This window comes from Xylocopa sonorina, chromosome 6, assembly GCF_050948175.1.
Source record: "Xylocopa sonorina isolate GNS202 chromosome 6, iyXylSono1_principal, whole genome shotgun sequence".
Lineage (NCBI taxonomy): Eukaryota > Metazoa > Arthropoda > Insecta > Hymenoptera > Apidae > Xylocopa > Xylocopa sonorina.
In genome coordinates this window covers 4827557-4841858 of record NC_135198.1, presented here as the reverse complement: position 1 = coordinate 4841858, position 14302 = coordinate 4827557, and the positions used below count along the sequence as shown (strand labels likewise).

Below are 14302 nucleotides of genomic sequence, written 5' to 3'. Positions count from 1 at the left end.
CTCGAACGCGCGTGTAACCATTCGATAAGAAAGATGGCTGCTCCATAGCACAAACACACATTCCACGCACAAAACCACACGAGAGTCTAACTGCTGTACTCAAACAAAGAGCAATATCGAGCGAGCCAGCTTACACTAATGATGACGAAATGAAATTAAAAAAAAAAAAAAATGTGTTCTTTTCATTTTGCAACGTTTACAGATGCCTAAAATATGTGATAATTAATTAACAGGTGTAATAGCAGACGCAGAGAAAGAGAAGGGGAAGTTAGCGAAGGAAGGGTGGTCGGTGGTTTGTGATGATGATGCGCGGGACAATAAAGAGGCAAGAGGTGCTATTGTGCAAACGTTTATTAGTGATCAGCTCGGCGACGCAGAGCCGAAAGCTAAGGGCATTAAACCCGACGAAGTCGTGAGCGATCGTGCGCCAGTCGTTGAACCGACGATAGTTAAACAGCGTTTCGTTCGCGGTGGGAAGGGAGATTCTAACGTTACGATCGTTTCGAGAACAGTAGTTTCAGTGGCTGACGAGAAGGCAGGCCAGAAGCCTGTGGTCACTCAGACAGTCACGGTGAAAGAGATAGACCAAACGGTACCGACTCAGACAACGACCATCTCCAATGGTAAGCAAACCATTGTTAGCAAGAAAGAGATGTTGTCTAAAGAAGGTAAGGAAATCGACGAGAAATTAATAATACCAAGTGCCGTGGGTGCTAAGAAGGAAGGCGCGAAACAAACGCCGGAGAAAGGCAAACACGTCCCACAAGAGGAACAGAAACAACAGTCGCCCACGCAGATTGTTGGTAAAACAACAGAGAAGAAGGAAACAAAACCTGTAACTGATAAACAAGCGAAAGAAGCGAAACCTGCGACTGACAAGCAAGTGTCCGCTTACGAGAGCGTTTACAGCGTACAGTACCCATCTACAGACGACAAACAAGAGGACGACTCGAAGAAGTCGAAAGACAAAAGCGGCATATTGTCAGGAATTTTCAAAGGATCGAAGCTAAAGAAGGGCAAGTCAAAAGGCTCGAAGGAGACGTCCTTCGACAGCGGCGACGAAGAAGCGAAGGTGGTTCCACCGGAAGCTCAAGCGCAACAGCCAGCTCCTGTTGGGCAGCGCGTAGATTCGTACACGCATTTCAAACCTGTCGAAACCGTCGTGGCACCTGACATTAAATTAGCCACGATGCAATTTTTAGATGATTCCAGGCGCGTTACTTCGGATATACATGTACCTGATAGCGCGACAAGCTCGATAGGAATTGAGAAAAAAGAGGACGTTAAAGTCCCGAGTAAAGAACCGGATGACCGTACAGCAACCATGGCGAGTGACACGAGCGATCAAGAGAAAGAGAAGGGTAGCGGTTTCTTTGGCATGTTCAAGAGCCCCAAGTCGAAAGAGAAGAAGCTGAAGAAGAGCAAGGAGGGGTCGTTTGACAGCGGCGACGAAGAGCTTCGAATCACCACGGAGAAATTCCTGGATGACACGCGAAAAGTTGCTGAGACGACGATCATTCCTGTTGCTACGAAAACTGATAGCAAACAAGATCTGCATACGTTCACTTCTCCCGTATTCTACGACGAGGACACTCCCACGGATAAGGTTAACGGACACTCGTACGACATCGCAGAAATGCAGAAGAAATTAGCCACAGACATGAGTACTCCGCAAAAAGAAATGAACGGAAAGTCTGACGCGAAGAAACCGAAAGAGCAGAAGGAAAAAAGCGTCGAGAGGCATCCCGACTCGAGGGCGGAGTCATTGGAGAAACGTACAGAGGGTGAAAAGGTACAGGACGAAGAGGGCAAGGATAAAAGTGGCGGGTTCTTCAGCATGTTTAAGAGTCCCAAATTGAAATCTAAAAAGAGAAGTTCATCCAGAGAGAAGAGCTCTTCAAAAGAGACGTCGTTTGATAGCGGAGATGAAGAAACGCGACAGTTGACAGCGAACTTCTTAGAAGACACGAAGAAGGTCGCGCAGAGTATGCACCATGAAGAGCCGAAACAAATTGCTGAGAAAGCTGTACCTGAAGTAGTCCCTGAGATATCCGTGGAACCTGCAGATAAAGATAAGAGCAGTGGGATCTTCAGTAAATTCAGGAGTCCAAAATTGTCAAGAGAATCGCGAAGCAGATCCCGAGAAAAGAGTGTCCCACTGCAGGAACCAATCGTAAGTCCGGATAGTTCAATACGCGAGGCTACTCTGAAATTCTTGGAAGATACAAGAAACACGGCAAGTTTAACACTAGACGTGATGCCAGATACCGCTAAACAAGCTAAGGATAAAGCGGCAGCAGAGATCAAGGAAGACATTGATATCACCAAGAAGAAGATCTCTTCCGGAATGGACGCAGTTTCAGACGCCACGGAAGCAGCTAAGGATAAAGCAGCGAAAGAAGCCAAGAAAGCGAAGGAGAAGACTGGCGGTTTTCTGTCTGGATTATTCAAAGGCGCCAAGAGTGTAGCTGATGAGACTTCTGAAGAGGTGAAAGATACCTTGGACGAAACGAAGAAGGAAGTGGCCGCAGGAAAAGACCGTGCACGCGAAGCGGTTGAAGGAAAGCTGAAGGACATCGACACAGCCAAAGACAAACTAGTTTCTGAGGCGAAAGATGGAAAGGAGAAAATCGCGGCTGCTGCGAAGGACACCAAGGATGCGATCAGCGAGAAGATGTCAGATAGCGAGAAAGTCTTTGGTGACAAGATGGTTGGTGGGATGAAACGAGTAGAAGAGAAGGTGGACAGTACATTTTATGACGTAACTGATGGTGTTGTAATAATGAAGGACAAATTAACTGCGACAGCTAAAGATGCTAAGGATACAGTGATAATGACAACGAAAGACACGAAGGACAAAGTGAAGGAAAAAGCGACCGAGGGCGCACAAAAGGTATCCGATGCTGGTAAAGCAGTTACTGGTAAAGTAGTCGAAGGAGTGAAGGCAGCTGAAGCGAAAGGTGCAGCAGCTGCGCACACCGTGGCTGACGAGGCGAAAGCAGCGAAGGACAAGGTAGCTGAGGAGATTAAAGAGGACGCTGAAATAGCGAAACGGAAGATATCATCTGGAATAGACACAGTGGTTGATGGCGCAGCAGCAGCGAAGGATAAAGCGGCGAAGGATGCTAAGAAAGCTAAGGAGAAGACTGGAGGCTTCCTGTCGGGACTCTTCAAGAGCGCGAAACACGCGGCTGACGAAGTTTCCGAAGAGGTGAAAGACTTCGTCGACGAAACGAAAAAGGAGGCTGCTGAAGAGGAAGCTCGTGCTCGCGAGGCAATGGCAGGGAAGCTGAAAGACGTCGACTCAGCAAAAGACAAGGCAGTCACTGATATAAAAGATACAAAGGGTAAAATAGTGACTGTGGTAAAGGATACTAAAGACACAGTCGGAGAGAAAGCATCTGAAGCTGCACAGAAGGTTTCCGATGCTGGTAAAACTGTTGGTGAGAAGCTAGTTGTCGGAGCGAAGCGAGTTGAAGAGAAAGCCGACACTGCGATTCACGGTGTGGCTGACAGTGCAGTAGCAGCGAAGGACAAGGCAGCTGCGAAAGCGAAAGATGCTAAGGACGCGGTAGTTACAACTGCAAAGGACACGAAGGAGAAAGTTAGCGAGAAGGTAGCTGATGGCGCGCAGAAGATAAGCGATACTGGTAAACTGATCACTGGCAAAGTAGTTGAAGGCGTGAAAGATGCTGAAGCGAAAACTGAAGCAGCTGCACGAGGGGTTGCAGATAGCGCTAAGGCAGCAAAAGATAAAGCGGCTAAGGAGATCAAAGAAGACACTGAGGCAGTGAAGCACAAGGTAGCATCTGGAATAGACACAGCGGTGGATACTGCAGCGGCAACGAAAGAGAAGGCAGCGAAGGAAGCTAAGAAAGCTAAGGAGAAAGCTGGTGGTTTCCTTTCTGGATTATTCAAGGGCACGAAACACACTGCTGACGAAGTTACAGGGGATGTCAAAGAATTCCTCGACGAAATGAAGAGGGAAGCCGCTGAAGAGGAATCCAGAGCGCGCGAAGCTGCGGCCAGCAAGTTGAAAGACGCGGACGCAGCAAAGGACAAAGTAGCTGCTGATATCAAGGACGCAAAGGATAAAGCTACTAGCGCTGCGATAGACGCCAAGGATAAGATTGGGGAGAAAACAGCTGATGGTTTGCAAAAAGTACAACATGCTGGAAAAGTTGTCAGCGAGAAAGTAGTGGGTGGTTTTACAGAAATTGGTAAAACCGCCGATGCTGCTGCTCAGAGGGTAGCTGATGACGCGAAGGCAGCCAAGGATAAAGCTGCAGCAGACATGAAAGATGTTAAAGACAAAACTGTATCAGCTGCAAAGGACACCAAAGACAAGATTGGCGAAAAAGTGTCCGAAGGTGCACAAAAGATATCTGACGCCGGCAAAGCTGTTGGAGAAAAGATGGCGGATAGCGCAGAGAAGGCTAAAGATAAAACAGCAGCAACTGCTCATGGAATAGCTGATGGTGCAAAAGCAGTCAAAGATAAGGTATCCAAAGAAATTCAAGAGGATGCTGATGTTGTAAAGCAAAAAGTTTCATCGGGTGCAGCCGCAGTTGTGGATGGTGCGGTGTCAGCAAAAGAAAAAGCAGAGAAAGAAGCTAAAAAAGCTAAAGAGAAGACTAGTGGTTTCCTCTCAGGATTGTTCAAAGGTTCAAAACACACCGCTGACGAAGTTTCAGACGACGTCAAGGAATTTCTTCATGAAACAAAGCGAGAATCATCCGAAGAGAAAGCTCTTCTTCATGATGCAGCTGAACAGAAATTGATAGATTTGCAGGAAACGAAAGATGACTCCATCCTTAAAGCAAAAGACGCGAAGGGTAAGATTATAACTACCGTAAAGGATACTAACGACATGTTTGGCGACACGATCTTCGCCAAAGTGTCTGATGTAACGCATAAGGTATCAGATGGTAGCAAAGCTGTTGGTGAGAAGGTAGTCGAAGGAGTAAAACAAGCCGAGCAAAAAACAGAAGATACTGCTCATGGAGTAATCGACGGCGCAAAGGCAACGAAGGATAAAGTAGCCACAGATTTGAAGGACACTACTGGCAAAATTGTAACTGCCGCTAAAGACACTAAAGAGAAAGTTGGTGAAAAAATGGCTGAAAGTGCTCAGAAAGTAACCGACACTGGCAAAGCAGTCGGTGAGAAAATGGCTGAGGGTGCAAAGGCCGTTGAAACGAAAGCTGCAGCAGCTGTGCACGGAGTGGAAGAGGGTGCTAAGGCAGCGAAGGACAAAGTAGCGAAGGAAGTGAAGGAAGATGCTGAAGCTGTGAAACAAAAGGTGTCTTCTGGCATAGATGCAACTGTGGATGGCGCAGCAGCAGCGAAGGACAAAGCCGCGAAGGAAGCCAAGAAGGCGAAAGAAAAGGCAGGCGGTTTCCTCTCAGGCTTCTTCAGAAGTGCTAAACACGCGGCAGACGACATTTCCGATGACATGAAGGAGTTCGTCGATGACACGAAGAAGGAAGCTGCCAAGGAGGAGGCTCGTGCTCGCGATGCAGTGGCAGAGAAACTGAAAGACGTCGATGCAGCGAAAGATAAAGCAGCTGCGGAGATGAGGGACGCAAAGGACAAAGTTGCAACTGCCGTAAAAGACGCCAAGGATAAGGTTAGCGACAAAGTGGTTGAAGAAGCGAAGAAAGCTGAAGAAAAGGTGGACACCACTGCGAAAGATGCAGCTGATGCTTTGAAAACAGCAAAGGATAAGGCAGTTGCCGATGTATCTGACGCTGCGACTAAAGTCACAGTCGCTGTCAAAGATACGAAAGACAAGGTGGCTGAGAAAGCAGTTGAAGGTGTCCATAAAGTATCGGATACTGGCAAGGCTGTAGCAGAGAAGGTAACAGAAGGTGTAAAGAAAACAGAGCACAAAGCTGAAGAAACTATCCATGGAATAGGCACTGGTGTCAAAACAGCAAAGGACAAATTAACAAAAGAAATTAAAGAAGACACAGAAATTGCAAAACAGAAGGTATCGTCTGGAATGGAAACTGTTGTAGATAGCGCAGCAACTGCGAAGGACAAGGCTGCGAAAGAAGCTAAAAAGGCTAAGGAGAAAGGCAGTGGTTTCCTCTCAGGTCTGTTTAAGGGGGCGAAACACGCGGCGGATGACGTTACACTGGATGTGAAGGAATTCCTGGACGACGCGAAGAGAGAAGCCTCCGCAGAGAAATCTCAAGCGCACGCGGAAATGGAGAAGAAACTGGAGGAAGCCATCGCAGCGAAGGATAAAACAGTCGCGGGCGTGAAGGATAGTAAAACTAAAATTGAGACCAAGATTTCCGGTGGTTTGCAAACAGTATCAGACGCTGGAAAAGCCGCTGGCGAGAAGTTGACGCACGTTGCGAAGCAAACTGCAGAGAAAGCGGAAACCGCGACTCGAGAAGTAGCTGACGGCGTGAAAACAGCAAAAGACAAAGTAGCTGTCGACATAAAAGATGCCAAGGACAAAACGACAGCAGCTGTAAAGGACACCACGGAGAAGATCGGCGAGAAAGCAGCTGAAGGCGTGCAAAAGGTATCAGATACTGGTAAAAAGATGGAAGAAACGATTGTCAGCGGTGTCAAGGTAATTGGCGATAAAACAAAGGAATCCGCTCACGAAGTAGCTGAAGGTGCGAAAGTAGCCAAGGATAAAGTGAAGAAAGAGATGGAAGAAGATGCTGCCGCGGTGAAGCAAAAGATTTCCGCAGGAGTAGACGCAGTTGCGGAAGACGCAGAGGCAGCTAAAGACAAGATGGCGAAAGAAGCAAAGAAAGCCAAGGAAAAAGGCGCAGGTTTTCTCTCAGGTCTGTTCAAAGGCGCGAAGCACGCAGCAGATGAAGTTTCAGGAGATGTAAAAGAATTCGTCGATGAAACAAAGAAGGAAGCGGCTGAAGAGGAAGCTCGTGCTCGCGAGGCAATGGAGAAATCAATGAAAGATGTTGATACGGTAAAAGCGAAAGCAACCGCGGATATAAAAGACGCAAAGGACAAAGTGTTAACTGCTGCGAAGGATACTAAAGACAAGGTTGGCGAGAAAGTGTCCGATGGCGTGAAGAAGGTAACGGATGCTGGAAAAGCTGTTGGCCATAAGGTAGCAGATGGCGTGAAGCAGGCGGAAGAGAAATCAGAAGCAGCTGCTCAAAAAGTAGCTGAAGGTGTCAAAACAACGAAGGACAGCTTGGTTGCAGACGTAAAGGATACCAAAGAGACGCTTGCAACTGCAACAAAGGATGCCAAGGACAAACTTGCAGAGAAAGTATCAGAAGGGGCGCAAAAGGTGTCAGACGCGGGTAAAGCGGTTGGAGAAAAAGTTTCAGATGGCGTGGAGTCAGCGAAAGGCAAAGTAGAAGCAGCTGCGCACGAAGTGAGCGATGGAGCGAAGACCGTGAAAGAGAAGGTAACCAGAGAGATAAAAGAAGACACGGACGCTGTAAAACAAACGGTATCATCTGGAATAGATACAATGGTGGATAGCGCAGCAACAGTCAAAGATAAGGCTGCCAAGGAAGCTAAGAAAGCGAAAGAAAAGAGCACTGGTTTCTTCTCGGGGTTATTCAAAGGCGCGAAACATGCAGCTGACGAAGTATCGGATGACGTCAAGGATTTCTTGGATGAAACCAGAAGAGAAGCGTCAGAAGAGAAAGCTCGCCTACACGACACAGTGGAGAGCAAGTTGAAGGACATCGACTCAGCGAAAGACAAAGCAGCTGCGGGCGTAAAAGATGCAACGGATAAGGTTGCGACTGTCGCGAAAGACACTAAAGATACAGTTACCACTAAAGTTTCTGATGTTACACGCAAGGTGTCAGATACCGGGAAAGCTGTCGGCGACAAAGTGGTCGACGAAGCGAAGCGAGCAGCTGAGAAAACAGACGCCAAGATTGGAGAACTGGTAGACGGTGCAAAAACGGCAAAGGATAAAGCTGCTGTCGAAGTTAAAGACGCTAAAGAGAAGGTCGCGACAGTCGCAAAGGACACAGTGGACAAGGTTACCGACAAAGTAGCCGATGGAAAGCAAAAGGTGTCGGAGACTGGCAAAGCTGTAGCAGAAAAAGTAGCAGACGGAGTGAAAACAGCTGAAACGAAAGTGGAAACAGTTGCGCAGGAAGTAGTTAGCGACGCGAAGGCTGCGAAGGACAAAGTAGCGAGAGAAGTTAAAAAGGATGCAGACGCCGCGAAACAGAAGATTTCATCCGGTATAGATTCGGCTGCAGAGAGTGCAACTGCAGCGAAGGACAAAGCTGCGAAGGAAGCTAAAAAGGCCAAGGAGAAGAGCAGCGGTTTCCTTTCTGGATTATTCAAAAGCGCGAAACACGCAGCTGAAGAGGTGTCGGAAGATGTTAAGGAATTCGTCGACGACACGAAGAAGGAAGCTGCTGAAGAAGAAGCTCGTGCTCGAGAAGCAGTAGCAGGAAAGGTTAAAGATCTCGACGCGGCGAAAGATAGAGCAGCTGCTGATATGAAGGATGCAAAGGATAAGGTTGTAGGCGCTGTGGTGGACACTAAGGACAAAGCAGCCGCTGGTATGAAGGATGCTAAAGATAAAGTCGTGGGTGTTGTTGTGGACACCAAGGAAAAAGTCAGTGACAAAGTAAGCGGAACTGCAGAAAAAGTGGCAGACACTGGGAAGGCGTTGGGCCAGAAAATGTCAGAAGGCGTGAAGCACGCTGAAGCGAAAGTAGAAACAGCTGCTAAAGATCTAGCTAGCGGTACAGAAACGGTAAAGGACAAAGTAGTTGCGGATGTTAAGGACGTTACTGACAAGCTTTCAACTTCTGCAAAGGAAACCAAGGACAAAGTCAGCGAAAAAGTAGTTGATGGAGCGCAAAAAGTGGCAGACGTTGGCAAAACAGTTGGAGACAAAGTTGCAGATGGTGTGAAGAAAGTTGAGGATAAAACGGTGAAAACTGGCCATGAAATATCTGAAAGTGCGAAGGCAGTGAAGGACACAGTGGCAAAGGAAATTAAAGATGACACTGACGCGGTAAAACAGAAGGTATCTTCGATAGCGGACGAAGTGGCAGACAGTGCGACATCGGCCAAGGACAAAGCTGCTAAGGATGCTAAAAAAGCTAAGGAAAAAGCTGGCGGTTTCCTGTCTGGATTGTTCAAGGGCGCGAAACAGGCAGCCAATGAAGTTTCAGGAGACGTGAAGGAATTCCTTGAAGAAACAAAGAAGGAAGCTGCGGAAGAAAAAGCCCGGTTACACGAGACAGTAGAAGAAAAAGTGAAAGATATCGATGCAGCTAAGAGTAAAGCAGCCGCGGATATAAAAGATGCAAAACAGAAAGTTGCAGGCGCTGCGGAAGATACTAAAGAGAAAGTGACTGGAAAACTAGCTGAGGGACTACAAAAAGTATCGGACACTGGCAAAGCTGCTGGTGACAAAATCGTTGAGGGTGCAATGCACGCTGAAGCGAAGATGGAAACTGTAGCTGAAGGTGCCAAATTAACGAAGGACAAAGTGGTCTCAGACCTAAAAACAGCCAAAGAAAAAGTAGAGACCTCTGTAAAAGATACTAAAGATCAAATTAGCGACAAAGTGGCTGGTGGTACGCAAATGCTGTCGGATGCTGGAGAAAAAGTAGTCGATGTAGCGAAGAAAACTCAAGACAAAGCGGCCTCCGCTGCTGAGGACATTGCCAGTGCAGCGAAAGCGTCGAAGGACAAAGCTGCGAAGGAAATTAAGGAAGATACTGAAGCTGCGAAGCAGAAGATATCATCTGGCGTAGAAACAGTAGCGGATAGTGCAACAACGGCAAAGGATGCTGCTGCAAAGGAAGCTAAAAAAGCTAAGGAAAAAACTGGTGGCTTCTTGTCTGGTTTATTCAAGGGCGTGAAACATGCTGCGGACGAAGTATCCGAGGAAGTTAAGGAGTTCTTCGATGAAACGAAGAAAGAAGCTACAGAAGAGGAAGCTAGGGCCCGAGAAGCAATGGCGGATAAGCTGAAGGACGTCGACGCTACAAAAGACAAAGTAATTGCGAGTGTAAAGGACGCTAAGGACAAGGCAGCAACCTCAGCAAAGGATACCAAGGATAAAGTTAGCGACAAAGTATCCGATGGCGTACAGAAAGTGTCTGAAGCTGAAAAAGCTGTTGGCGAGAAAATAACAGAAGGTGTAAAACAAATTGGTACAGTTGCAGATGCAACTGCACATCGAGTAGCCGATGAGGCGATGGCAGCCAAGGATAAAGCTGCAGCAGATGTGAAAGATGTTAAAGACAAAACTGTATCCGCTGCAAAGGACACCAAAGACAAAATTGGCGAAAAAGTAGCAGAAGGTGCACAAAAGATATCAGACGCCGGCAAAGCTGTTGGAGAAAAGATGGCGGATAGCGCAGAGAAGGCTAAAGAGAAAACAGCAGCAACTGCTCATGGAATAGCTGATGGCGCGAAAGCAGTCAAGGATAAGGTATCGAAAGAAATTCAAGAGGATGCTGATGTCGTAAAGCAAAAAGTTTCATCGGGTGCAGCCGCAGTTGCAGATAGTGCGGCGTCAGCAAAAGAAAAAGCAGAGAAAGAAGCTAAGAAAGCCAAGGATAAAACCAGTGGCTTTCTGTCAGGATTATTTAAGGGTGTAAAGCATAGTGCTGACGACGTTTCAGATGATGTAAGAGAATTTCTTCACGAAGCGAAGAGGGAGGCATCGGAAGAGAAAGCTCGCCTGCATGACGCAGCTGAAGAAAAGTTAGTAGATGTACAGCAAGCCAAAGACGATGCTGCGTTCAAAGCAAAGGACGCGAAGGGCAAAGTTATAACTGGAATAAAGGACGCTAAAGATGCAGTTTCCAGCAAAGTATCCGATGCAACGCAGAAGGTATCAGACGCCGGCAAAGCTGTTGGAGAAAAGGTGGCGGATAGCGTGGAAAAGGCTAAAGAGAAAACAGAAACAACAGCTCATGGCTTGGCTGAGAGTGTGAAAGAAGCAAAAGACAAAGCTATAACCGATATAAAAGATACAAAAGATAAAGCTGCATCCGTAACGAAAGAAGTCGGCGAAAAACTGTCTGAAGGTGCGCAGAAGGTATCAGAAACTGGAAAAATCGCAGGAGAGAAAGCATTGGATGGTGTCAAGAAGGCTGAACACAAAGCAGAAGCAATCGCGCAAGACATAGCTGACGGTGCGAAGGCTGCAAAGGATAAAGTAACGACAGAGGTTAAGAAAGATGTTGATGTCGTTAAAGAGAAAGTTTCGTCAACGATAGATACAACTGCGGATAGCGCAGCAGCAGCGAAAGACAAGGCCGCGAAAGAAGCCAAGAAGGCTAAGGAAAAGACCAGTGGCTTTTTCTCTGGATTGTTCAAGAGCGCGAAACATGCAGCTGAAGAGGTTTCAGAAGATGTCAAAGAATTCGTTGACGAAACGAAGAAGGAAGCTGCTGACGAAGAAGCTCGCGCGCGAGAAGCGGTCGCGGAAAAGATTAAAGACGTCGACGCAGCAAAGGATAAAGCAGCTGCGGACTTGGAAGACGCAAAGGATAAGATGAAAACAGTTACCAAGGACACCAAGGATTCGGCTATGGAGAAAATGGCGGAGGGAGTGCAAAAAATATCAGATGCAGGCAAAATTGTTAGCGACAAACTTGCCGCTGGAGTGAAAGGTGTTGAAACAAAAACTGAAGCAGCCGCTCGCGACGTTGCCCAGGGTGCGATAACGACCAAGGACAAACTGGTCGGACACGCGAAGGATGCTACAGTTGCAACAGCTGCTAAAATATCTGACGGAGCGCAAAAAGTGTCAGACGCTGGTAAAGCTGCGAGCACCAAAGTCGCTGAAGGTGTAAAGGAAACTGGTGCAAAAGTAGAATCAGCTGCTCAAGGAATAGCAGATGGCGCAAAGTCTGCAAAGGATAAGGTATCAGAGGAGATCAAACGTGACACGGATGCTGTAAAAGATACAGTTTCTTCTGGAGCACATGCAGTGGCAGACAGCGCAACATCAGCCAAGGATAAAGCTGCGAAGGAAGCCAAGAAAGCTAAAGAGAAGGGTAGCGGCTTTCTATCAGGCTTGATCAAGGGAGTAAAACATACCGCGGATGAGGTTTCCGGCGAAGTCAAAGAATTCTTCGACGAAACGAAGAAAGAGGCTGCTGAAGAGGAAGCTCGCGCTCGCGAGGCAGCCATTAGTAAGGCGAAGGAGATCGACGCGACAAAACAAAAAGTTGCTTCTGATATAGAAACCACCAAAGACAAAGCTGCAGTTGGCGTGAAAGATACTAAGGACAAAGTGAGCGAGAAAGTGACCAGCGCAATGCAGAAGGTATCAGATGCTGGGAAAGCTGTGGGCGGCAAAGTTGTAGACGGCGTGAAAACAGTGGAGGCAAAAACGGAAACAGTCGCGCGAGACGTTGCTGAGGGTACCAAAGCAACCAAGGATAAAGCAGTCGCGGATGTGAAAGACGCTGGGGAGAAAATCGCGACTGCTGTGAAGGGTACAAAAGACAAGATCGGCGAGAAATTGTCCGGCACCGCACACGCGATATCGGACACCAGCAAAGCTGTAGGCGCCAAAGTTGCCGATGGAGTAAAGAAAACGGAAGAGAAAGCAGGAACAGCTGTTCATGGTGTGGCTGACGGTGCTAAAGCAGCGAAAGACAAATTGGCCAAGGAAGTCAAGGACGACGCTACTGCTGTGAAACAGAAAGTCGCTTCTGGAGTAGACACGATCGTAGATGGGTCGAAAGCAGTGAAGGATAAAGCCTCGAAGGAAGGTAAAAAAGCTAAGGAAAAGAGCGTTGGTTTCTTCTCTGGGATCATTAAGAGCGCGAAGCACGCTGCTGATGAAATATCTGGGGACGTTAAAGAGTTCGTCGATGAAACAAAAAAAGAGGCAGTGGAGGAGGAAGCTCGTGCTCGTGAGACAGTGTCCGGAAAAATGAAGGACGTCGATGCTGCGGTGGACAGAGTTGCTGCAGATGTGCAAACAGCGAAAGGCAAGGTCGCAACTGGTGTCAAGGATGCCAGAGAGGCCATGGACACTATGGTGTCCAGTGGTGCACAGAAGGTATCAGATACCAGCAGAGCTATTGGTGAAAAAACGAAAACCACTACCCAGGAAGTTATTACGAGTACGCACAGAATAGTGGACACCGGAAAAGGTGCTGGACACACGCTGTCGAGTCAAGCGCAACAATGGTTCGCCATCGATACTAGCGACCCTAGAAGCACAGTATCCGAATTTTTGGAAGAAATGAAACGCGACGCTGCGTGGGACAGCGAACTTTTCCAAGACCAACCAGATGTTCATATTTACGAGAACGTAGACAGAAGAGTAATCGTTCGAGGAACAATGCCCGAGTCGAAAGAAGTACCGAGTCCAATGAGCGGACAAGTTTTAACGCCTATGACTGGAAGGTTCGCTTCTTCGGCTTTCGATACGTACGATCCATTTTCTGGTGTCGGTTCAGAGACGCAGATTCGATCGAGCGAAGCGAGCACCAGAGACGGTGATCGTGGTAACGAAACGAAATCGAAAAGAGTAACTCGCATTCCGCAGAAAATTAGTCCCTCTAAAGATGAAAGAGTTAGCCCTAGTAGTTCGTCGGACGGTACGGTTAGGATAGTAAACGTGGTTAGCGAAGTAGAGCACCTCGAGCCCTACACACGACAGACCGTCACCACAGTCGTAAGAAAGTCTGTGCGGACGGCAGCGACACCACCACCCAGTCCCGCCGAGTACACTGACAGTAGAATCGAAGGTATCTTGCAATAATTGCGTTATACATATTACATACCAGCTGTGTGTAACATGATTAATTAAGTTGATGCTTTTCTGTAACTTATGTTTTGGTAGCCATACCAAAATGACCGAAGTGGTCATTGCACTATTGTCATCCGTAATGAATTCTAACACTCTGATCTAAAATCACTTTTTACTAATGTCTACCCTGATCTTTTGCAAAGCAAGAATAGCGAACGTACTATAAAGTGGAACGGTGTCTCTCCTTTCAAATTGTACGAAAACGAATCGAACCAAGCCACTACTTTCCAATTAACACGGACGCGCGAATCATTTCTCTATCCTATTCTTGTTACGTGGGCACACGTAACGCGTACACTTTATAGTATGAGAATCTAAATGAAACGAAAGTACGTGATCGACCGTAGCAAACACATATGTATATAAGACAACGTGTTTACATTATTTCTATTTATTTGCTGTTCTTATTTTCAGTTTTATGCGTTTTAACTTTTTTTTTTTCTTAACATTTCTTTTAATGCATGTTTCCAGGTTTTGTTATGCTATTTTTTAACATTATAATACTACCCACGAGAGAACGTTCTCATTGTCCGT

At 47.0% G+C, this 14302-nt stretch overlaps 1 protein-coding gene across 9 annotated transcripts in view; it reads left to right on the top strand.

The window, feature by feature from the left end:
* Positions 1-14302, top strand: part of LOC143424501 (uncharacterized) — a 90179-nt gene that overhangs the window by 66213 nt on the left and 9664 nt on the right. For 8 of the 9 annotated variants that reach the window (XR_013101940.1, XR_013101939.1, XR_013101938.1 and 5 more), the window contains one exon: positions 234-13706. The exons of the other annotated variant lie outside the window; for it this stretch is intronic. Coding sequence is in view for 2 of the 8 variants with exons in the window: in XM_076896579.1 (XP_076752694.1) it covers positions 234-13706 (13473 nt within the window). In the remaining 6 variants the exon portion in view is untranslated. The remainder of the gene's footprint in view (positions 1-233; positions 13707-14302) is intronic. 9 annotated transcript variants of the gene reach the window in all.